The sequence below is a fragment of the Meles meles genome, chromosome 5 (assembly GCF_922984935.1).
Source record: "Meles meles chromosome 5, mMelMel3.1 paternal haplotype, whole genome shotgun sequence".
Taxonomy (NCBI): Eukaryota; Metazoa; Chordata; class Mammalia; order Carnivora; family Mustelidae; genus Meles; species Meles meles.
The window spans coordinates 15,802,150-15,827,388 of NC_060070.1; the positions used below are offsets into that span (position 1 = coordinate 15,802,150).

Here is a 25,239-nt window from a genome sequence, read left to right on the forward strand (position 1 = left end):
AGAGACTGGGCGGCTAGACTCTCCTAACTGCTGAATTAGGTCACGTGTATATGATTCTATTCCATTTGTCTATAGTTTTGAAATTTAAAAAATCATTGAGGGTTTAAACAAGCAAATCAATGTGATTTAATAAAGGGAGATACTGTGCTAAATTAATAAATTTAAGAAGCGTAAGAGTAAGACCTACTGGGCACAGTCTTAGATTGATTATCAATTAGGACAAACTAGCCAAAGGAGATTTTTGGCTTTTCTTGGGAAAACGTAACTGAGTATATGATTTAGGATTAGATGAGATAACTTTTCCTGAGAGGAAGAGCTAAAGTTTGATTTAAAAAAAAAAAAAAAAAAAAAAAAAAAAGGCAGATTACCAAACAGTATTTATAGTATGATTCCATTTTGGTTTAACCACCCCCACCCCCCCAGCAAACACACACCCCGCACATGATCTCTGGGGCATAAAAATGTGATTTTTTTAAAGACATTTTTTAAAAAGTATTTTTTAAAGATTTATTTCTTAAGACAGAGAGCAAGTGAACACAGAGTGTTGGGGTGGGGGGGGAGAAGAGGAGGTAATGATCTCAAACAGACTCCCCACAGAGCACAGGACCCAAGGTGAGGCTTAATCCTACTACCCCAAGACCACAACCCGAGCCAAAATCAAGAGCTGGATGCCCAGCCAACTAAGCTACCCAGGTTAAGCTACCCTCTGATGTATTTTAGTTTTACTTCTATAAATCAAAGTCAATTAAAATGGACACAGAAGAGGTCTTTTTAATATATATATATACATATATATATACTTTATTTATTTGACAGAGATCACACATAGGCAAAGAGGCAGGCAAAGAGAGAGAGAGGGAGAGAAGCAGGCTTCCTGCTGAGCAGAGAACCCGATGTGGGGCTCCCTCCCAGGACCCTGAGATCATGACCTGAGCCAAAGGCAGAGGCTTTAACCCACTGAACCACCCAGGTGCTGCCAGAAAAGGTCTTAATAAGATTTTAACAATATACTTAATACCCACAGCATAAAATGAAGCTTAATAATTATAAACAGTATCCATACCAATACTTAAATACTTAGAATTAAGTTTTGGTATGGATAATATATAACTATATAATATATCCATAAATATATATATCCATAAATATATGAAATACAGATATATTTGTAAATACACATACAACATGGTCCTCATGGGCTCAGTCTGCTTGAGATCCCCACTCCCTCTTCCTTTGCCCTCCCTCTGGCTCATACTCTCTCTCCAATAAATAATTTTTAAAATTTGTTAATTTCCCCCATATAAAAGTACATTCATGGAAAAAAAAAAACCTTTCCCTGAATTCTTTTACTGTAACACAAGAGATGCAACTTTTTTTTTCTAGACTGTTTATTTGACAGGTAAGAGTGAGAGAGAAAGCTCAGAAGCAGGGGGAGTGGCGGATGGAGGGAAAGGGAGAAACAGGCTCCATCCCAGAAACTCTGGGATCACGACCTGAACCGAAGGCAGACGCTTAACCAACCGAGCCACCCAGGCGCTCTTGAGATGTGACTTTTTAATTTAAAAAGGTACACAATACCACTGAAACTACACTAGGGAAAAAAGTCAAACCCCAATGATACACTCCACAATGGACAATTTTACTAAGAACGTACACAAATATAAATTAAATTTCCTGCCAGCAGGCATGAGAGAAAAACAGACACTCATGAACCAACCTTTCTAAACTTCCCTGGAAAATGCAGAGACAATTACTAACGCAGGGGGAGAAAACAGGTGTTAAAACACACCATTTCCCTCCCTCTTTTCCCTCCATGCTCCCAGATCGATTTCAATCTGCAACACTTTTTCTTCCATTCTGGGGTGACTGGAATGTCTGCAGTCACAACTAGAGACAAAACCCAACAGCTGCCAACTGGCGGCACAGAGCAGCTGGCGACGCTCCCACCAGCTCACCAACACGAGACCGTCTTTACACACAGCGGTTTACCCGCGGAACTCAGACTTTTTTTTTTCTTAATTTAAAAAAAATTTTTCCAACTCATCTCTTTAAAGAGGGATACAGGATCCCGAGAAAATTTAAATCCTAACTGGTCAACCAACTGGTGTACAGCTTCTAATGACCGAAGCAGTCCCAGGAGCCAGTATCGTCCAAAAACCTTCCGGGTGCTGTGGTCGGTCCTCAAAGCCGACCCGCCCACCGCGTCCCTGGGCAAACCGCCGCTGGGGGGCGCGCTACTCACGGCAAAGGTTACTCCACCAGGGCATCGCGCGCCGCCAGCCGGCAGAGAAGCGCTACAGGAGCCGGGGAGGCCCAAGCTGCTTCTCCTAGCTGCCCCATCGCGGAGCGGACACTGATACCGCTGACGAGGGCGCCCCCTGGAGGCCACCAAGTGCGTCACAGAGGGCACAGCCTCCTCGTAGTCCAGCCGCCCAGGGCTCTGGCCTCACAAGCCCGCAAGGAAAACGTCCCGAGGGTCCCGTGCATCATCCCAATGGGTCTCTTCAAATGTAAGCGCACTCAAACTCTGAAAATCCTCACGGCTAAATGACTGCCAGACTGCTAGATCTCAATACTGTCGGATTTCTGAGCTGCCTCTCTGATCTGAACTGTTAGGCCGTCAACTCCAAAATCGCAATGCATAGTGATGGCCAAAGGGAGAGCGGGATCCTGCCCACAGCATGGTTCGTTTGGTTGTAAGAACTTAAATTTCTTGAGTTTAAGGACAAGAACTGTGTGCCTCGTGCACGGTCCCATTACAGAGCTCATTTTGAGTCACAACGCCTTGGGCTAAAGGGACTTCAAATATGGTTATATGGTTCTTGCAAAATGGTACAACCACTTTTCTTTTCTTTTTTTTTAAAGATTTTATTTATTTGACAGAGATCACAAGTAGGCAGAGAGAGGCAGGCAGAGAGAGAGGGAAGCAGGCTCCTCGCTGAGCAGAGAGCCCGATGCAGGGCTCGATCGCAGGACCCTGAGATCATGACCTGAGCCGAAGGCAGAGGCTTAACCCTCTGAGCCACCCAGGTGCCCCGGTACAACCACTTTTTTTAAAAAATTTATTTGACAGAGAGAGAGATCACGAGTAAGCAGAGAGGCAGGCAGAGAGAAAGAAGGAAGCAGGCTCCCCGCTGAGCAGAGAGCCCGATGCGGGGCTCGATCCCAGGACCCTGAGATCATGACCTGAGCTGAAGGCAGAGGCTTAACCCACTGAGCCACCCAGGCGCCCCGATACAACCACTTTTGAAGAGATTTGGCAGTTTTCCACAAAACGAAACATTTCCTTACCATGATACTGCAACTTGCTCCTTGGTACTTCACCCAAGGGAGCTGAAAACACGTCTACACACAAACCCGCCTGTGGATGTTTATACCATAGACCATAATGTTTTATCAAGGTATTAATAGAGAAATTACTCTCTCCCAAATTCAGGGAGGGGGGAAAATAAGAGAGCCAAAGTTCTGGAGACAGATTTGGTTTCAGGGCACCACATCTAGCACTGGGCCCTCGGTCCAATTTCCTGAAGTTTCTGTTCTTAGCGTCATCTTCACCTAAAGCATAGGTCATCTTTGTAACTTGTTAGGAAGAAGTATCCGATGGTTGTAAGATAAAACAAAAACTCTGATTTTTTTCTTGTCTTCTTTAGACTGGAACTATTTCATTTTAATTATTTTTTTGCCAATTCCAAAATTATCTATCTAAACGCAGGAGATTTTTCAAATTTGGAAAACTGGGAATGACATGCATACAGTGTTCAGAGATGATCACTATTATTAACCGAGAATGTTTTCTTCTGGCTAAGTTATTCAATAGTTTTCTAAATTGTGACAATGGCCACAAAATTTATTTATTTTTACACCCTCCTATTAGTAAATAATTTGTTGGTCCAATTTTTCATCATTATGCTCTACAATGAACATTCACATGTATAAACCACTGTCCAACCCCCTGAGCAAGTGTTTGAACAGTAGAGGGCAGTATTGAACAGTTTTCAACTCCACCAGGCTGGAAACCTTGCGAATTTCCTAGATCAGGACCAGAAAACAATTCAAAAACCTACCAATCCATAAAGCTTCGGTGCCTTTTCAAATTCTCTATAGTTGACTCTCAACACAGATGCTAAGGAAAAAAACGGGGCACAGACAAGATTGAGTTGGCTCCCTCCCTGTCCTGTTCGTTATTCAAACCATGTGAGGATCTAGACCCTTTACCCCATTTTGGACCAACTGAGGGTCCGAACAGTAACGCAGCCCTTCTTTTTGTGTGGAGCTCCGTCCCGGCTGCTTTTCCAGGCCCATCCGTACCCAGTGCATTTCCCACATGCTGCCAGAAGAGGGAGATCTCCAGACAAGACCAAACTCATTCCTGTCCCTGTTCTAGTTTGTGGTGAGCAGAAACCTTTTTCCAGGCATTTTTAAGAATTTTTATTAACATATAATGTATTATTAGCCCCAGGGGTACAGGTCTGTGAATCATCAGGCTTACACACTTCACAGCACTCACCATAGCACAAACCCTCCTCAATGTCTATCACCCAAACACCTCCCCGCCCCAGGCAACCCTCAGTTTGTTTTGTGGGAGGCATTAGGAGTCTCTCACGGTTTGTCTCCCTCTGGGTCCCACCTTGTTTCATTTTTATGTGCTGTCTGCATACCGGTTCTGAATGAGTTAAAGATCATCTGAATGAGTTAAAGATCATCGCCTGGGGAGCAAACCTGCTGGCACAGTTTGGCAGGGTCTGGGCAGGGTCGCTGCTGGGAGTGAAGGAAGCAGATAGGAGAGACAGAAGGCCAGTATAATAGTATCTTCTAGGAAAGACAGGCCGGTGTTCACCTACCTAGATTCACACAGTGGAATCCATTCACAACCAGACCCAGAAACATTTCATTAGTAAGTTTTCAACACATCAGCTCCCTTTAGTATTATCTGCCTTCGATTTGTCCGACTGGATTGAAGGAGGACAATCAAAAGGCTTGATCATCTAAGCATCACTGAGTTGGGAATGCACTTTCTTGGTACCCAAAAAGTCCCTCCCCAGAAACAACTGATTTTACAGTAGGCCTTTCTGATACACAGTTATCACTCATGCGGGACTCAGAGTGATCGAAATTATCCACTTTGAAGAACACTGCTCTCAATCCAGCAAGATTCCCAAATGCCCATAAAGTCCAAACACAGTGCTCATTTACCCACTGCTGTGGTGACTAAGCTAGAAAATTCCACATTCTTGCCTGGTATCAAAGGCAGCAAAAAGGCTTAGAAAGGGAGCTGGTCTGCTTATCAACAGGAAAAAACTCTAGTAGATCGAGCTGGCAGATACTGGTCCTCTCCACACCCCAAAGCCATTTAAAAGGGCTCAGACTACAAAGGAAAAAGACTACATACAGTCCACCTCAGGCCACACACTCACCAGAACCACGCTTCCCACCATTTGCTTGGGACATGATCTGTGCAGATACATTTTCCCACATCACCATCAGTGGGAAAACTTCATAGAAGTCCTGCTTCTCAAATAAACATTACAGAAACCATGCATTTCTATTCCCTTTTTCTGGGAGAAGACTCTAATCATATGCCTGTGTGAGAGTGTCCGTATGTTGAAAACTGTTACTTGGAAACACAAAGGGTGATTTTATTTTGGGGGAAGTGTATTTTTTTAGTCATCTCTACACCCAGTGCGGGACTCAAACTTACCAACCTGAGATCAAGAGTTGTACACTCCTCTGACAAAGCGAACCAGGTACCCCTAAAACACGATTTTTAAAGTGATGTACAAGGTGCTTTCATGCACTTACATTTTCAGAATATGCCCTCGAAGGAAAACCCTTATGGTGAACCTAAGGTATTGAAGACACAGTACGTAACAGATTGGTAGCTTCGTTTGTGCCTGCTTCCTAACGCTGTCCTACCACCAGAGGCTTTGAGTAAGCTTGTCAGTCTGTCTTATGCTTTTCTAAGACAAATGAAAAAGTGTCCCTAAAAAGTGTAGAAAGTAGAAGAGAACACATCCAGTAGTATGTATTTTCTGGAGTGAACACCTATATTTTCGTTTTCAAAAATATAAGCCACTCCCTTCATTAAACTATAGGAAAACTGTTAAGAGCTTTGATAGTATTCTATGTATTTTTTTTTTTTTTAAAGATTTTATTTATTTGACAGAGAGAGATACAGCTAGAGAGGGAACACAAGCAGGGGGAGTGGGAGAGGGAGAAGCAGGCTTCCTGCTGAGCAGGGAGCCCAATGTGGGGCTTGATCCCAGGACACTGGGATCATGACCTGAGCAGAAGGCAGTCGCTTAATGACTGATACACAGGGAGCCACCCAGGCACCCCTAATCTATGTATTTCTTAGTATCATCAACAAAATTTGTCATCACAAGCCCTTTCAAGGTCAAAAAACAAGAACAAAACCCCTACAGGCTGTGAAATATTAGTAAGTCAAATTAATGTGAGAATATGGAGAAGTATTTTTAATGATGTCTTAAGAGCAAAACTTGAAATCATTTATGGTATAGAAATCCCACTTTAGTAGACCATATTAAAGCTTTCAGGTGTTACTTTCTAGTAAACTCTGCTTAATCTCCAGCTAAATGTCCAGTTAATCTCCAGATAAATGTCCAGTTAGTCAATCCCCATTTATGAAATCAAACACAAGAGACGTCTGAGGTGTGTGGGCAAATTTACACAGTCCTTGTGGAACTATCGTAATCCCCCTACTTCCCAAGTTTCAAAAGGCACACGATCCCCCCCGAAAAGTCCAAGTACTCTCATAGAAGCTGTGCTCCACACAAGCTCCCCACCTCCAAACTCCACAAATGCAATCAACAGTTACAAATCAATCAACAGGTCCAAAACCTACAGGGTCTGTTCTCACTCTTCCAAATACTTAAGAGATTAAGACATAAAAAGTGTAATTTGTTTCTTCTATTGTAGATGTTTAAAAGAAGACAAAAAAGAGGTCATATGATGTATTGCAAAATTTTAATGCTTTATCCAAACGTAGCTTTCCAAGTCCCGTGGTACAACGATCATCATTTTTGTCAGAGAAAAAGTGCAATATTGCAAAAGCTACAACATTAACTTTTTAAGTTTAGGGTAACCACCGCACTCTGTTCTGTAGGCCCATCAGGCCGGCTTGCTGCTGACATCTGGATCTGGTTAACTTTCTCCTACGGTCTGCAGCATTGTCCTGGAGTTTTTCCAGAAATTCTCTACATTCTAAATCCATCCCGTATATCCCACACACCCAACGCCCCATGTTGTCATGCTCATTAACCACAAAACCTCGAAGGGAGATGTTTAACCTGGATTAAAACTCAGAAAAGCAAAACCGCATGTAGGAGGGGTTCAGGTGACAGTCCCCATTCGTCCCGGCCTCAACAGTGACGCTGAATGGTCCTTGTACATCGGGGCAGGCATACAAAAACAGGGGCACCATTAAGGCCATATTAATAGCCTTTACAAGGTACACTACGGCTGTGCTTCTTAGTAGCTGTCAAACACCAAGAAAAACTGAGTTATCATCTTTAAAAGGGCGTGAAACACCCATGGTGTGCAGGATTATTGTACGGAATAATGCGAATGGGCCCTCGGTAGGAGGTAGTTATTACTCTAGTAGGTGTGACGGTCCTCATTTCAACATCCCACAAAGTCTCTAAACAACTGATCTGCCTCCTTGGCAGACAGTTGGATGGCAGCAGCCATGTGGATGATTTTTTAAAAACCTGTCCAAAGATCTGCATAAAGATAAATCATCCAGAACTTGCATGAATGTTAGAGGACTCTTCCTTCCCTGGTTTCTAGTAGAGACAAAGAGTAATGCTGCCCTAATTCCCCATGACACTCCACGGTTATCTCAATAACGTGTTACCTTCCAAAATTCAAGAAGCCTTTTTCTTCCGGCACACCATTAGTAGGCTGGTGGGGGAGATAACATCTCCACCATCCTATGTGATCACTTATTTTCTGGTTTTGTCTTTTTTTTTTTTTTTAATGGATTTAAGTAATCTCCACACCCAGCATGAGGCTCGAACTCAAGACCTGGAGATCAAGAGTCACACCCTATTCTGACTGAGTCAGCCAGTCCTCACTTTGTTTTGTTTTGAGAAAGAGAGAGCAAGACAGAGAGAGCAAGCACAGCAGGGCATGCAGCAGAGGGAGAGGCAGGAAGCAGGCTCCCTGCCCACCAGGGAGCCCAACAAGAGGCTCAAACCCAGGACCCTGAGATCACCACCTAAGCCAAAGGCAGACGCTCAATCGACTGAGTCACCGGATGCCTCCTATTGTCCAGTCTGTAAGCTGAGTATTGCTCCTGTGATGTGAGGTTGAGATGTGAAGGAAGACCCAGTGTGGATGAGAAATGCCATCATTTCACAGTACGTTTTGCTGCCCTCACTGCACTGGTCTGGGGGTGGGGCGGTTGTGCGGGAGGGAGGAGTTATAGTCCTGTAAGTGACAGCATTTCCTTACTCTCGGAAAAGGAAAAGTCGCTCCTACGTACAAAAATATTATCAGTCTGATCACTTCCTGTTCACTGTGAAATTTAAATGCTCCACGTATAACGTAACACTGAAGAGGACTAGAATACTGTATTTCACATTATTTAGATGAGTAATCTGCTATTTAATTATTAACGCCATTTTAATTTTTAAAAAAATTTTTAAAAGATTTTCTTTGTTTGACAGAGAGAGATCACAAGGAGGCAGAGAGGCAGGCAGGGGGGTGGGGAAGCAGGCTCCCTGCTGAGCAGAGAGCCAGATGCGGGGCTCGATCACAGGGACCGAGATCATGACCTGAGCTGAAGGCAGAGGTTTAACCCACTGACCCACCCAGGCACCCCTACTTAATGCCACTTTAAAAGCTTTTGTTGCTTTTCAAGATTCTGACCAACTAAAGACTAGTCACTGTAAATCTTCTTTATCAGGATAACTTACAGGGGGGGGGGAGAGATGACAGTTCAAACTCACTTGGTCCACAACAAACTGGTTATTCGCTGTTACAGTTTGGGAGATAGGAATTTATGTGCACTTTCTTATTACTAGGGAAAAGTACCAAAATTTTGTCCATCCTCCATACCAGCACTGTAACAGGAACTCAGAACGCAACAAATGCCTTAAAAATGACACCATCCAGGGGCGCCTGGGTGGCCATCGGGCTCGCTCTCTGCTCAGCAGGGAGCCTGCTTCCCCCTCTCTCTCTGCCTGCTTGCGATCTCTGTCAAATAAATATACAAAATTTTTTAAAAAATGACACCATCCTTCCAACCGTTTCTATTTATCCGTTGGGATGATTTGAATCAATTTTTGAAAGCCCTCCGAATGCCCCCCGTTTCGTACCTCTTTAACTACTTTGAAGAAGAAACACCTTCCTATCTCTTAAGAAACTCAACACCCAACAAATCAGGCAGTGAATTAAAATAGAAGTCATGCTATACACAAAAAGCACCCAGAAGTTAATCATGATCATAGACGGCCCACCCCTAGCCGTGGCACCCCCCACAAACCACACTATCCGTGATGCAGCCTCTCTCACGGTTTGGCATGGCTGCTTCCTTCAGAGAAAAAGAAACAATCTGGAAAAAAATGAAACATTTTGGTTTTAATCTATTTTATTGTGTATTCTATGTGTCTCGTAAACACTGTTGCTATGCAAATGGTATATGGCTTATGGCATTAACTTGAGGAAGGAATTCTAAGGAAATCTCAAAGTAAACAAGCTAATCTATAGGAAGTGAGGGATATTTTTAGTTTTGCTAAACTTTCACATTCATTTAAAATTCCACAGAAGAACCAGGCTTCACAGAAGCCATTATATTGAGAAAAATGTGAAGTCTAGAAATCCTACACAGCATTTTTAAGAAAAGGTGTAGATTTGATGAGCAGTGATCTCAAACAATTAGAAAAGAGCAGGTCTTAGACATCTAAATTAGCCAATGGGCGTGTGTGCTGGAGTGGGAAAAAGGAGAGCCAACAGGCAAGTTACTAGGGAGTCAGGCTACACACAGCACACATGCACCAAGGAGCAAATATCAAGTTAGAAGAGCTGTGAGGGCTTTCGACAAATCTGGTACATATAACGCATTTGCTAGACGTATGAATTAAATATTACGATTCATACTTAACAGCCAGATTTCTAGAAAGCATGTTTTAAAAATATGCATTTTTACTATTAGTGCCTCAATCCTGTTTCCGGCTAGCCGTCAACTTTACACTATGTATTTGCTAAAACCACCATTTAAACCAGAGCTAACATTTTAGGCCCCTAAATCGCCAAGTGCACCTTCACTGAAAGTTTCCTCTTAATATAAGCACGCCAAAATGTCAGATATCTTAATTTCGCAAAGACAGGAATTTACTTCTTTAGGACTACAACCAGGGATTAGGCTTTGACAACCTACCTTCAAATTCACCCCAATCTAACACCTGTGTCTTCAGCTGGCTGTTCTGCTTTCCCCCCACAACCCCCCCCCCATACATTCAAGGTCTCCCCTAAGTACAGTCGGGAAGAGTCCTGCGTATGCAAAAAGAAAACGCTGGGCGTGTTGAGTTCTTACGGAGCCAGGTCTCTGCCCCCAAATGCAGGGTGGAGGGAAGGAAGCATTTACTCCACCTGCCACGGAGGCGGAACACAACCAGCCGGCTGCCGCCTTACCTGTGATGGTGATGATTCCCAGCATATTTAACCGTGCACCTGCGGACGGCAAGCACAGCCGGTGCTCCCCCTCCTGCGGGCGGTGGGCTGCAGCAGCACCGGGTCTCGCCAACCCCGTGCAGGCGGGCTGAGATCAGAGAGAAGCGCGCGCCAAGCCACCCTCGGAGGAGGAGGGAGAATTTAAAGAGACTTCGGAGCCGCGGCAAAAAGGGACGAAGGATGCACTTCCCCGGCTAATTTATAGGAGGGCCCGCCCCCGCCCGGGAGCCCCGCCCACCAGGGGCCGCCCCGGAGCCCCCCCCCCCCCCCCCCCCCCCCGCGCGCCAGGACTTGGCCCCGCGCCCAGGTCATGTGTTTCATTTTAAAGGAGAGGAGCCCTCCCTGGAGCTGGTCTGCGTTAATGGTCAGTGGGGCTCTGCAGGGTCCCAGGGAGGGTTTCAGCGTTGCTGGGGTGAAAGAACCCGAGTCAGCAACATTTTATCTGAGCCGTTACTTCATTCCTGGCGCCGATTTACTCCTGCGTCCTCGCCCTTTAGCATGATTTGAAGCAAATAACGGCACAGATATTACAGTCTACGACCATTTTTTTTTTTAAGCGCGCGTTATGCAGCCTTGTTTGTGTGAAGGCTGATGAGGTGCAAAACACGGTTCGCATTTAGCAGCGATAGTATTTTACATTTTCACCACCCATCTGACACACACGGGCCCTGAGCTGAGGGATGGCAACTGGTCTCGTCCGTTGTCCCTTGAGAAGAAGGGTGTTCCAAGGCCAACGTTGTGTCTCCCATGCTCAATCAAACAAGGCAACTTGTAAAACGCCCAAAGACTAGGGCAGCAGGTTTGTTTGTTGTCGTCTTTATGGTACACGTTAACTAAACGTTTAGATCAAACTAGGCCTATTCCGGAATATAGACACTGCCATATTCAAGCACACAGCAAAAAGGTCAGAACCCACATCAAGCACTCATAAAATCTCACGCAGCCTCGAATCTCAAATGCTTTCTCCCTGAAACCTTAGAATGTTCCATAGGAAGACAAAGAGGAAGTGATACACAGGTCCTGCAATTCTGACATGCTTGTGTATGTCACTGTTCTGCAAGGGAACGTGCACCGAGGCCCCCCGGCTTCCTTTCCTTTTCATCCTCGTCCTGTTGATCACTTCATGCCTTGCCTGCCTCACCCCATCACCACGGCCTCTTCCCCTAAGCAAACAAAAGAAAGGTTGTACGACTGTTCTTCCCTTCAGACGGAGCAGCTCAGATCTCACTCATTACTGCTTAGGGGGACAGAGAGCCCTGGGCTGGACCAGAGTGGGCGCCGTAAACAGAAGGGTGGGGCAGAAGCATCAAGAAAAAGCTAGCACGGGGACGCTGGCCCACACCTAGTTGCCTCTTCTGGCCACCAGGAGGCGCAACGCACCAGGGTTGGGCCCAAACTGGGCAAGGTTAAGAAAGCAATGTTGCTAGTAATCAGACCGCGTTACAAAAATCCGCCTCAGCCTCTTTGTTGATCCGGCTTCCCTCTTATATTCCAGACAACACCCAGCCAGGCCGTTAAGTGTCCCCAGGGAACGGAATGATGAGCTCCCTGTCCTGCCGCCTGCGATTCGATACCCAGAGCAGGCCGCATCCTAACCTTTCATCTTCCCTAGAGGGCCCTTAATTGGGGTTCACAAATTGCCTCAATTATAGAGTCTGGTGTGTGTGAAATACTGCTGGTGGAATGGTCCCCCTCTGTAGTCCACGCACGCACACTAAGGGGTCCGGATGGCTCTGCAGTTCTCCCCTCCCCCAACATAGGCGCAGAGCCCGGGGGCTGGGGAGTGCTGGCTGAACAGATCCTGGATGAACGAGCCTCTGGAGGCTGCACAGGTGGTCCACATTAAATGATTGGTCTATAGCCTTCCCAAGCAACAGACCCAACAGTGTGTCCCCAGATACAGCCCACACCCCTCCCCTGAACTGTCCCAGGACCCCCCCCCCCCACCTCAGGGATATGGGCTCTTAGTTTCGCCTCATTTCTCAGCACCAGCTGCTGGGGACAGCACATGGCCATCATCTGGTGTGCCCTCTGAAACACACCTGTCGATTCTGACCTTGCTTAACGGTGCCAACCTGGTGCTTTCCTTCCCATAAGCCCAAGATCTAACAAACCATAGCAACAGCTACTCCACTGGGCTGGACTGGAAGAAACGTCCCTAGTTACCAATTTAAGGCCCCAATAACAACCACAAAGATAAATGTGTTGCTGTGTGATTCTGTTACACCTCTTCTTGTTAGGACACTGGTGACGTCACGGACACATCTCATCTGGGATTCCTAAAGTGGTTAAAACCACAAGGCAGAGCAGGAGAGCATTAGGTGGCAAGTTGCTGACTCTCTCAGCAGAGAGAAAGAGTAAGCAAGGACAGGGCGTGACTCTGTGGGTCGGCATTTACAAAGCAAAGTCACCCAACCGTGTGAAAGCAGCAGTGGCCCTCAGACCAAAGGGTCAATATACAATGCAGGAAACTTCCTTTTGTCATTATGTTCTGATTACATCAAAACTGTAGAGAAAGAAATCATCACCCAAAGCAAAAATTATGGGAAAAATGTTTACCATATCCCAAATAGGTGGAGGACAGCGAAGGTGTTTTTCCCAAATCTTCATGGTTCACTGAACAGATACTGGCCACGTTCTTGCTCTGTGTTAATTACACTGTACATCCGGGGATACACTCGGGTATTATCCTTTGGCCTTGGAGAGCTCATCCAGCGGTAGACACATCTGGAGGCCAATATGGGCACACTCCAGTGTAGCTCACTGCACACAGCACGTGAGCTGGCTGCAGAAAGGGCGGGATGCGTGAAGGGGACAGCGGAAGGCAGTCCACACAGGAGCAGCATGGATAAAGAACAACAACATGACATTGAGCGAATTATGAGTGAGTTCTGTCTAGCTACAAGCTCAGGAGTACCTGGCAAGAGACCAGGGGAAGGGAGGGGAAGGACAGAGATGATAACTGAAATGAGAATGAGAAATACTGTATTTGAGGCTTATGAATTTGAATGACAGCTTAATGGCTTTGTAACACATAATGCTGGTAACAGTATTCATTAATCATGGTAGCCCCAAACTAGAAGCAACCCTGATATCCATCAACCGATGCACAGAAAACAAAATTAGGGATACCTGCAAAGGAGAAGGCTGTTCAGTAATAAGAAGGAATTAAATATGCACGTTCTTTTTTTTTTTTTTTTTTAAGATTTTATTTATTTGACAGAGATCACAAGTAGGCAGAAAGGCAGCCGGGGGCTGGGGGGTGGGGGGAGGAAGCAGGCTCCCCACTGAGCAGAGAGCCCGATTCAGGGCTCGATCCCAGGACCCTGGGATCATGACCCAAGCCGAAGGCAGAGGCTTTAAATCACTGAGCTACTACCCAGGTGCCCCTAAATATGCATGTTCTAACAAAGAGCACATACTGATGTATGGTTTTGTTTTTAGTTTTTAATTTTTTTAATAATTTTTTATTTTTTATAAACATATAATGAATTATTAGCCCCTGGGGTACAGGTCTGTGAATCGCCAGGTTTATACACTTCACAGCACTCACCATAACACATACCCTCCCCAATGTCCATAACCCACCACCCTCTCCCTACCCCCCTACCCCCCTACCCCCAGCAACCCTCAGTTTGTTTTGTTGTTTTGTGAGATTAAGAGTCTCTTATGGGGGGGGGGAGTCTCTTATGGTTTGTCTCCCTCCCAATCCCATCTTGTGAAATATGTTTTTTTGTTAGATTTATTATTTTGAGAGAGAGAGAGAGAAAAGGAGTGGGAAGGGCAGGGAGAAGAGAGAATCTCAAGCAGACTCCGGGCTCGATCTCACCACCCTGAGATCTCGACCTGAGCTGAGACACGGTTAACTGACTGCACCACCCAGGCACCCCTTGAAATATTTAATTCCATTTAAATGAAATGTCCACAAGAAGTGGATGCCTAGAACCAGAGGGGTGGGGAGAGCGGGACTGACTGCTAACAGGTTTCGGGGTTCTTTAGCCTCCAAGTGGGATTGAGCATTAAAGCCACATGTGAGAACCGGGGCAATGCGGAGATGGACACCAAACCCAGGCCTCCGCACCCCACGTCACTGCCTCTCCAAAGCGGTATTCCCTTGCAGGCAGAGCAACCAAAACCCCACGAGGTCTCCTCCTCTGGCAAGAAGAGGGCCGGTAACATCCAAGGGAGCGTCTTCACCACCTTTACAAGGCTTCAAGGGACACCTGGGTGGCTCAGTGGGTGAGTGTGTGTCTGCCTTCAGCTCAAGACATGATCTCCGGGTCCTGGGATCGAGTCCTGGATGGTGCCCCACAGTGGGCTCCCTGCTCAGCAGGGAGTCTGCTTCTTCCTCTCCCTCTGCCCTGCTCGTGCACACTCTGTCTCTCTCAAATGAAATCTTCAAAAAAAATATACATACATATATATTTTTTAAAAATGAAAGGCTTCAAGATAAACTCAGGGTGAGCTCCAAGCTGCCAGAAGTTAAACACAGACACAGTCTCAAAGACGGGAGCAGTCATGTGCAGGATGGGTGTTCTCCTGGGCTCCGCCCCACGCTGCAAACCCTGAATACCAGCTAACTGAATTTTACGGTCCCGTTGAACTGGTCGTGTTTATACAGACACGGTTACTCTGACTCAAAATCCTCAAGACAAATACTGTGAGTGGTTCCTTAAAGGGACTGTGGTGATACCACAGAGAGGCTAGAAGGGGATTTAAAAATGACTTCACAATACAGTTTAAAACAAAGCAAGGGGAAAATATTTGGAAACTCAATACAAATGATAAAAGTGATGTAATTTAAGTATTATTTCGCCCCTCATTGAGTCCATATTGAAACATTCTTTGATTTGGCAATTCTGTTTCTGCGAAATACACCCAATGAGAGGCAGAGAGAGCCTAAGTGTTCCACTAGTAGGAAGGGGGGATATTTGGCAAAAACATCATCTTTGAAGCAGTTAATGACAAGGAAAATGGTTACACTGGTACAGAAGTCCACACCTTTGTTCAGGGTGAAAAGCACGATATAAACTATATATTCACTCTAACCCCAATTCTGCTTTGCTGAGGAAGAAGGTCCAGAAAGAAAAATAACGAAAGCCAAACATAGTGGAACTACAGGCAATCTCAGAATCTTCCTATCCTTTTTTTTTTAAAGTAGGCGCCACTCAGGACTGGAACTCCTAATCCTGAGGCCAAGACTTGAGCTGAGATCAAGAGTTAGACGCTTTACCAACTGAGCCACCCAGGTGCCCCAATATTTTCCTACATTTTATGCATCTTCCACAACATTGTGGTCAGATGAGCAGAGCACATCTCTGGGTTGGACGGGATGGCGTCCAGCACTACCAGACCTTGAACCCCAAAGTGATGCCTCTGATATTCTATAAAACTGCACAGTGGTTCAAAATACCATGATCCTCAACTCTCCAATCACTGGAACACCGCAATTAACAAACTGAAAGGAGACTGAAGTTTAAATGTAATCTTTTAAAAATTAGGAAATACGGGGGCACCTGGGTGGCTCAGTGGGTTAAAGCTTCTGCCTTGGGCTTAGGTCATGATCTCAGGGTCCTGGGATCGAGCCCCGCATCGGGCTCTCTGCTCAGCCAGGAGCCTGCTTCCCCCTCTCTCTCTCTGCCTGCCTCTCTGCCTACTTGTGATCTGTCTGTCAAATAAATAAAATCTTTAAAAAAAAATAAATGAAATAAAAAAAATTAGGAAATACGAAAAACTTACACATCCGGTGAGGTGCATGAATGAAGAGGAATCAATTCTTTCCTGAGAGCCTTGTGTCCAAATCCTCTATTCATCGTGGGTCTGAACACTCCTGTCTTTGATGTTGTCAAAACGGATTCCAGGGTTGCCTGGGTGGCTCAGTGGGTTAAAGCCTCTGCCTTCAGTTCATGTCATGATTCCAGGCTCCTGGGATCGAGCCCCGCATTGGGCTCTCTGTTCAACAGGAAGCCAGCTCCACGCCTCCCACCCCCATCTCTCTGCCTGCCTCTCTGCATACTTGTGATCTCTGTCTGTCAAATAAATGAAAAAAAAAAAATAATAATAATAAAATAAATGGGAAAAAAAAAAAAAAAGGATTCTGAAGTCTGAAAAGCTATATGGCACACGGTAAAATATTAGAATTCTCTGTGCTTCAACTAATGGAGAATAAATATATGACCCACAGTAATGTTATTCTGAGGTACAAATGAAGGTTTTAACACTAGCACTACTGAGTATATTCTAGAAGGAGAGTAAATGTTAGCTATTAGCTCACTTAAAAACCATGCCCTTTTCTTTTCTTTTTTTTTTTTTTTAAGATTTCATTTATTTTTTTTGACAGAGATCACAAGTAGGCAGAGAGGCAGGAGGAGGGCGGGGAAGTAGGCTCCCCGCTGAGCAGAGAGCACATGCAGGGCTCCATCCCAGAACCCTGGGACCTGAGCTGAAGGCAGAGGCTTCAACCCACTAAGCCACCCAGGCACACCCTTTCCAACTGGGGTGATACTGTTCCCAATGGGAGGAAAGCTGGTTTCATGATGGGGAGGCTGTGTGTGCATGACGCAGATGGACAGAAGATATCCGGTACGTACACTGAAAGACACAGTACATCTGTGCTTTCTGAATATTATGGGGGGAGATGCTACAAAAATATCTAAAAAGATTCCTTCCTGGAGCGATAACGAAAAAAAGGTTGAGAAATACTGCTTGCAGTATCGGTAAGTCTCATTTTGAAGAATCCTCTGAAAAATATTTCTGGGAAGGCAAAAATGCCCCTTTGTTATTAAACATGCCTCTTTTCCTCTCACTTTGCCAGAAAAGAAAGAGAGGATCTTAATTTGCCTGAATTCTTAACGAAAAGGAGTCAGGGGGCTGGGGTGGGGTGGGGGAAGCAGCCAAAGGTTGAAGCGGCCGAAGGTTGAGTCGAACAACAGCGGTGGTGGGCCCAGCACCCACTCGCATTCCACATCTGCCCTCCCGGTTCATGGTGTGACCCCCACGCAAGCCACATACACAACTTCCAATGTTAGAGCAGCCACACCAAAATGAGCTAAAAAAAAAATTGAGGTCAATTTTATTACGCTTTATTTAACCCACTATTAACATAATGTTATCACAACATGTACTCAGTACAAAAGATGATTAATGAAAACATTTTACAATGTTTCTGTTGCACTAAGTCTTTGAAACCTAGGATGCACTTTGTTCACAGAGCGTATTCTCAGATTAGAAGAATTTCAAGGGTTAAATAGCTACCTGCGGCCAGAGAACAGCTCTGAAACCTCAAACCTAACTGAATGTTCTTGCCCTTTCTTTTCTTTTTCTTTTATAATGTAGGCTCCACACCCAACATGAGATCTGAGATCATGACTCACACATTCTACCTCTGAGCCAGCCAGGCACCTGGAACGTTCCCCTCTTTCTGCCATTTTGTCAGCAACAATCCTATCCCTGTTTTAATTTTCTAGCCTTCTAGATAAAATTACCGAGATACCCAGTCACAGAAACGCCCTCACTACCTCAGCGCCCAGTTTAGAGCTGACCCTTCCACTCACCTAGAATTCTCCAGCGTAAGCCCAAATCCTACAGTAAGGCCATTCCACCTCTCCATTACTGTGCTCCCACACAGGAATTCTCCCTTGGCTTAGCACTTAAATAAACCAAACTTGGTTGGACTAACGGATGAGGTCCTTGGTGGCCTCTACATGGCAAGCAATAAAATTCCCATTGATAGATTTAATTGGTACACTTATCTTTTCCACTGCCTCTTAATTTGTTAATATATTTAATATGTTTAAATCTATTATTTTTCCACCAACTTTTACAGTAATCACATACAACAATAAGGTACTTTAAATGATTTTTTACTTAAAAGGTCATCCTATGGGTATATTTAGATCGGCTTAAAAAATAATTATAAAGCCAAAGTTGACATTAGCAGAAGAAATGTATTTAAGCATATAATTTTTTTAAAGTCAGTGTAAAATTTACTGTGTAGATAGAGAGTAAATTCTGGATGACAGCGTATTTTATCATTTACTCCCTCCAGAAAACATACTCATGGATCATCAAGATGAAATGCATAACCCAAGGTCAGAGAAAAACAGAAAAAGGTAAGAAATTCGCAGTGGCAACCAGTTTGAGCACCTCAATACACGGGCATCCTAGACGGGCAGTAGAAAAAGTAATTAACTCCACTTAACGCTACAGAAATCTCCAAAAGCCTCGCTGAACCTAACGCAAATAGATTCAGGTGAAAAGACCCAAGACACAGATGAGTGGATGAACCGAATGTGATATATACGAACAATGGATTGTCACCCAGCCTTAAAATGGACAGAAATCCTGTCCCATTATTACGGCGCAGGCAAACCCTCAATATGTGAGGGGAACAGTGACGCAAGCCATTCACACAAGGGCAGGTCCCTCCTATGTGACGTACCACAATTTTTGAAATTCTATTAAAAAAGTAAAAAAGACCCCAGTTTCCCCCCTTCCTAAAGTCTTTATAGCCAGACCCTCTTCAGTCACTAGTCCCAGAGGTGACAGGAGTGGAGTTCAGTCTCCAGGCCAGGAGTGGGAGGTGGGGGGAGCAGAGACTCGAAGGCACAACAAAGCACCCCATCATGAAAGACAAGAGGCGGTCAGTCACCCCACTCCCACACTCCCTCCCTTACTAGGCTCCAGAAAGGAGTCTGTACACTTGGGGGAATGTGACCAGCCCAAGAAAAGACATGTGAAGTGAAGATCAACCAAATCACCCTCCAGGGATGGCCACGTTGCCCCAGTAACACAATCCAACCAACTCATTTTTTTTTAATGATTATTTGTTTACCTTTCTTTAGAGAATGGGAAAGGAGAGCGAGCGAGCACGCACGAGCAGGGGCATGGAGCAGAGGGAGAGGGAAACAGACTTAAAAAAAAAAAAAGAAAGAAAGAAAAAGATCTTATTGGGGCACCTGGGTGGCTCAGGTCATGATCTCAGGGTCCTGGAATCGAGCCCTGCATCGGGCTCTCTGCTCAGCCAGAAGCATGCTTTCTCCTTTTCTCTCTGCCTGCCTCTCTGCCTACTTGTGATCTCTGTCTGTCAAATAAATAAATAAGAGAGCAGGAGAGTGGGGAGGGTCAGAGGGAGAAGCTGACTCCCCGCTGAGCAGGGAGCCTGATGCAGACACAATCCCGGGCCTCCAGGATCATGACCTGAGCTGAAGGCAGTCACCCAACCAACTGAGCCACCCACTCTTAAGTTGCCTTAAGACTCTTAAGCTGCCTCTATGCCTGGCATGGAATCTCATGCGGGGTTTGATCTCATGACCTTGAGATCATGACCGGAGCCAAAATTCAGAGTCAGACAGTAAACTGACTGAACCACCTAGGCTTGCCCCCCACCCACCGATTTTTAAATATGACAAACCAGCCCCCAAATCAGATATATAATGAAAACACCTATTGTGAAAGACAAAAAAGCAATCTGGAAGAGACAGAGGCAATGCAGAGAAATCGACCTTCAAAGCAATCCAAAGACAGATAATGCAGCCAGGAAAAAAAAAAAACAAAAACAAAAACCAGGATTCTTCAAAAATGAATTTTAGGGAAAAAAAAATCAGTTCTTAGAAATAAAATAACAAAATGAAAACTAGTCTTTAGGATATTTTCCCAGAAAATAGAGCCAAATACAAAGAGACAAAGAAATAAATAACAGAAGGGGGGAAAAAAAAGATTTAATGAGGGCCATTCTAGAAGGTCTTAAATCTGAGTAACAGTAATTCCAAAAAGGGAACAAAGGAAAAGATGGGAATGGATGAAATAAGTTCCCCGGCATGTGATAAATGGATTCGCAAGGAGATCTATCGCTGTAAGATTTTCAGAAGACTTTCAGGACAGAAAGGACACTATAAGCCACCCAAGGGATTAAGAAGCAGGTCAGCCTCAGACTCCGACAGTGATACACGTATGAAGACAACACAGAGAATCCTAACACGCTTGAGGAATGAACGGAAAAATCAACCCAACTGGTGGTGCTGAAGGCCAAAATCTGACACACAGGAGGAAAATGTTGCTCTTCTGTGAAAGTTCATTCAAGGAGCTTAGACAATGAGGCTAGACAATGAGGCCACCGAGCCCTCAGCTCCGCAGGAAGCTACTAATGTGGAAACCAAAGCAGCCTCCATTTATCTGGGACAAGCAATGATTTGCAAAGTGGAGATTATCTTACTCTGATCTTTAGCTCCTGGATCCCACCGTGTAGGCTGTGTGCTGAGGCTCTCGATGAGTGAACACCAAGAGAGCGACTGTAATTCAAACATCAGAAATACGTATCAAAGGATATTGACGAGTCCTTCACGCTACTTGGCTTTGGCTCATTAAGCAACATCCCTGATAAGAGGACCCTTTATAGGATTCTCCAGCAATGCACTTATCTCCTCTCTAAGCCATTCTTTCCGCACAGAATACTGGGCGGAAAGCCAACTACTTTCTCTCGAGCTCAAGAGGTGGGGAAATTAAGCAAGTCTGAAAAGGCGGGAATATTGAAACCGAAACCCCGTTATGCTTGGCAAGCGTCCATCAAGCACATTCATACTCGAAAGATGTAATAAGCCCCTGGCATGTCTCTTTAAATGGAGATGGCTTATTTTCTCTGGCAGTGTTTTGCCTGGGGAAGAAAAGATGAAAGCAAAAGACAGGATAAATGTTTTCAAATACTTAGAGGGCCACCATGTGGAAAAGGGAGGTGAGTTTGTTCTAGACAGTTCCAGAAGGCAGCACAGCTTGGGCAGGGGAGGGCATGTCTTCCCCGAGGTGAAGTAGTAACTGGCTTCCTGTCACGGAGAAAACTCCCTACGTCGGAGTTTGAGAGAAGAGCCTCCTGCCAAGGGGCCGGAGCCTGGTCTGGACCACCTCTAAGTCCCCCTCCGCGATGGCCACTAAACCTGACTTTGCGGTTCTTTCAATCATGCGGACAGGACAGGTGTTGGGGGCTCAACTGTGCCCTCTCCAGATTCAGATGCTGAAGGCCCTAATCCCCAGCGCATCAGAACGTGCTTGTGTACAGAGAGGGGATTAAGTCAAAGAGACCGTTATGGTGCGTCAAATCCAACCTGACAGGTATCTTTTCTTTTTTCTTCTTCTTTTTTAAGATTTTATGTATTTAACAGAGAGAGAGGAAGAGAGGGCACAAGCAGGGGGAGCGGCAGGCACAGGGAGGAGCAGGCTCCCCACTGAGCAGGGAGCCTGACACGGGGCTGGATCTCAGGACCCTGGGACGTGAAAGCAGATGCCCAACCACCTGAGCCGACCAGGCGCCACTTTTTTTTTTAAATGACAGGAATCCTTATAAAAGGAGACTGAGACACATAGGCCAGTGATACACACATACAGGGGAATGACTGGATACCACCAGCAGGTGGCCATCCGGAAGCCAAGGCGAGGCCTCAGAGAACCTGCGGACACCTTGAACTTGGACTCTACAGCCTCCAGAATCGGGAGAAAGTAAATTTCTGTTGTCTAAGCCACCTGCTCTGTGATATTTTATTGTGGCCGCTCTACGAACTACAGAGCAGGATAACTGCCCTGGGCTTGCCAGTCTAAGCACTGCATGCTCAGACACGGGAAAGTAACCAGTCCATTCATTTAATTACATCTTCCCTGTAACTAGTCACACTGTCCCGACATGTTAACTACAAAAGCAGTTTGTAAAAATTCAAAGTGTAGAAAAGCTACATTTAAAAAAATAATAAAGAACCAACCCAATAATCAGCTAAGATACTCTGAAACTATGGTTTGGGGGAAAATATACCCAGCAACTACATCTTCCGAAAGTTACCTAAGCATCATTATTTACGTAACATGGGGACATTTAACATACCATTGCTAGAACCATTCAGGGTTCGCTACATTAGGAGAAATTAGATTTTTTTAAAAAATCTTTTTAAAGTTTATTTATAATCTCACCCAACCTGGGGCTTGAACTCACGACCCTGAAATCAAGAGTCGCATTCTCCTGCAACTGAGCCAGCCAGGTGAACCTAAACTGGGACTGTTTTAAGAATGAGTCAGTCAGAGAAAAGATCTAAAGAACTGTCAACTAAATTAATAGCTAGAATTTAATGTTTCCATTAGGGGTTAGTCACAATTAAAGAACCGGTAACCGTGGACCATTACAGTCCCTCCAAGGGAAAGGGTCTGAAGGTTGGTATGTAACGAAGACCAGCCTATAGACCATCTCACCTACGTGCCTCCTCACATGGGCCAGAACTCACCCTGCTCAGTGGACTGGAGTAGCCTCAAACTATAGCTATTTCTAGGTGAGCCTTCGAAGTATCTTAAGGTTTAATGACAGTATTCAGGGCAGACAGATATGGGATTTACCAGTATCTGTCAAAAAATAGGGCCATAATCAATCCTGTGATATAATTTCCATTTCCCATACAGGGGGAGAGACAGGTTACCATGTAGCCACATTTATGAAACTACGTAGCTTTCTTTCATACCTGAATGATTATTTATTAAGACATTCCTGAACAAATTTTCCCCTCTTGAGCTTTTTTCATTAAATTAAAAACTTCATATATACAAGAAGACCTTTTAAAAAATATTTTTTAATTTTCATTTTTAAGTAATCTCTATACCCAGTGTGGGACACGAACTTACAATGCTGAGATCAAGAGTTGCTTGCTCCACCCACCAAGCCAACCAGGGGCCCCAAATCTGGAAGAGGACTTCTGACATCAGACTAAAAAGAAAAAGTATCTTTACAAAAAGGCATAATGAAATTACCAGGTAGGTTCCCACCTGCCCAAGGTCACTGGGGTGTCTTCAACAGCTAACCCCATCACTGGTTTTTCTATTACCAGCAATACTGATGTTACTCAGTCCTAGAATTTCAGAGATGACTGAGGATGCTCATTTTACATATGGAAACTGATGGTCAGTGAGATTAAGAGATAGATTCAATTCAAGGGCACACAAAGAAATGGTGACTAGAGCAGCCCCGTGATTTTGTCCCCTAGAATCAACTGAGCAGAAAAGGGACGACCAGAAGTCCTTCCTTCCTCATAACCCCACCATTTACCAAGTTAGAAGGAAAAGTAAGGTTCACCGGACTGCCAGACTTGAATACAGCTCGAGGGAGAAATTCTTCTCTGTATAGGTTAGCTGTTAATTACTTTTAAAAAAAATCTGTTTCTTTAAAGAGGAAAGAGTAGTTATTTGTTCCCAGAAATTTGTCAAAGACATAGTCATTTCAGAGAGGAACGCTACAAACACTCCCGCAGAGCAGAGGAATGAGTAAAAACCGGTTCCCAGAAACTGCAAAAGTACACACTCCTGCTGATGTTCAAGGCTTATTTTATGAGCGTTCCCCCTAGTTTTCAGAACATTACGAAAACAGGATACAGCTTGAGAAAATGCCACGCCGTAACACTGTATTGTAAACACCAAAGCGGGGGTAGGGGGGAGCGCTCTGTCGTTTGAGCGCACCCACTGGAAAGCATCCCCGAGCAGGTCAGGGTCTGACCTCACCTTTCCAGGCAACACCTGGATGAGCGACGGTCAGCACCTGCGAGAGCCCAGCCTGGTGTGCGGAGAAGGACGCAGCTTCACTGGTGCTAGAACGTTGTGGTATTTAACTATGTGAAAATGAGACAACGGTGTGAAGCTAACAGACGCTCCTCTCCCATGAGTGGAAAAGCCAAACTGCTAACTCTAACCATTCATTCATTCAAGTACTTGCTTCCTAGATTTTAGCAGAGCTGGAGGTAAGAGACATGAACCACGCCACATGCTGACAAATGGCGTGGGAAAAAGAGAGAAGGAATGGAGGGCAGTGATCTGGGCAACAGGCATGTATGTCTTCATGAGAATACGAAGTACCAATTATGGCACCAAGTCGAAGAGAAAAGCGATTGAGTGTGTATGTCTTCACTGCTGAGAGCACAGCCTCTCACAGAAGAACATGTATGGGGCGGGGTGGTCCACCTTCTAACAGAGACCTGGAAAGGACCTTAGGTATTCACTGTCCAAATAAAGATACTAGATGATCACAACTACTAGCAATTAACTCCAGAATGGATTTTCTGTAAGGTAATAAGATCTGCGGGGAGGGCTGTTGATCATTTGGCGGTAAATAACCTTCTGGCCTTACCTTTTGGCCTTTCCATATCCCAAAGGCACTAAACACCACAATCTGGTAGGTTTCAAACAGCAAAATGAATAAAAGCTGAGACAGTGACATTAAGCACCATGAGGAAGATGAAATTCTCCGTAATGTTGCAAACTGAGCTTCTAGATAGCTGAGCACGCCATACTCCATTTTTTTTGTTTCTGTATCTGGGGGATAGGAGCCAGATGCAGAAAAACTGGAATCCTACAGAATGTAAGAAACACGCTCTCTCAAAGACTTCTGTTTAAAGTGACAACATTTGGGGGTTTCCCTGTTTGTAAATTTTTCTCGGGATCTGAGAAGAGTTTTTCCCCAGGACTGCCTATCCTGTTTGCAGTAATGACCCTCCTCACAGTTTTTTAGAGAGATTTTAGGGGTGCCTGGGTGGC

The 25,239-nt window shown here is 44.9% G+C and overlaps 1 protein-coding gene across 2 annotated transcripts in view; it reads right to left on the bottom strand.

The window, feature by feature from the left end:
• The window catches only part of AKAP12 (A-kinase anchoring protein 12), a 96,328-nt gene that overhangs the window by 9,779 nt on the left and 61,310 nt on the right, over window positions 1-25,239 (bottom strand). Inside the window, exon 1 of one of the 2 annotated variants that reach the window (XM_046005169.1) lies at window positions 10,654-10,848. The exons of the other annotated variant lie outside the window; for it this stretch is intronic. Within the exon in view, the coding sequence (XP_045861125.1) occupies window positions 10,654-10,678 (25 nt within the window). The 5' untranslated portion in view covers window positions 10,679-10,848. Of the gene's footprint in view, window positions 1-10,653; window positions 10,849-25,239 lie in introns of those variants that run through there. 2 annotated transcript variants of the gene reach the window in all.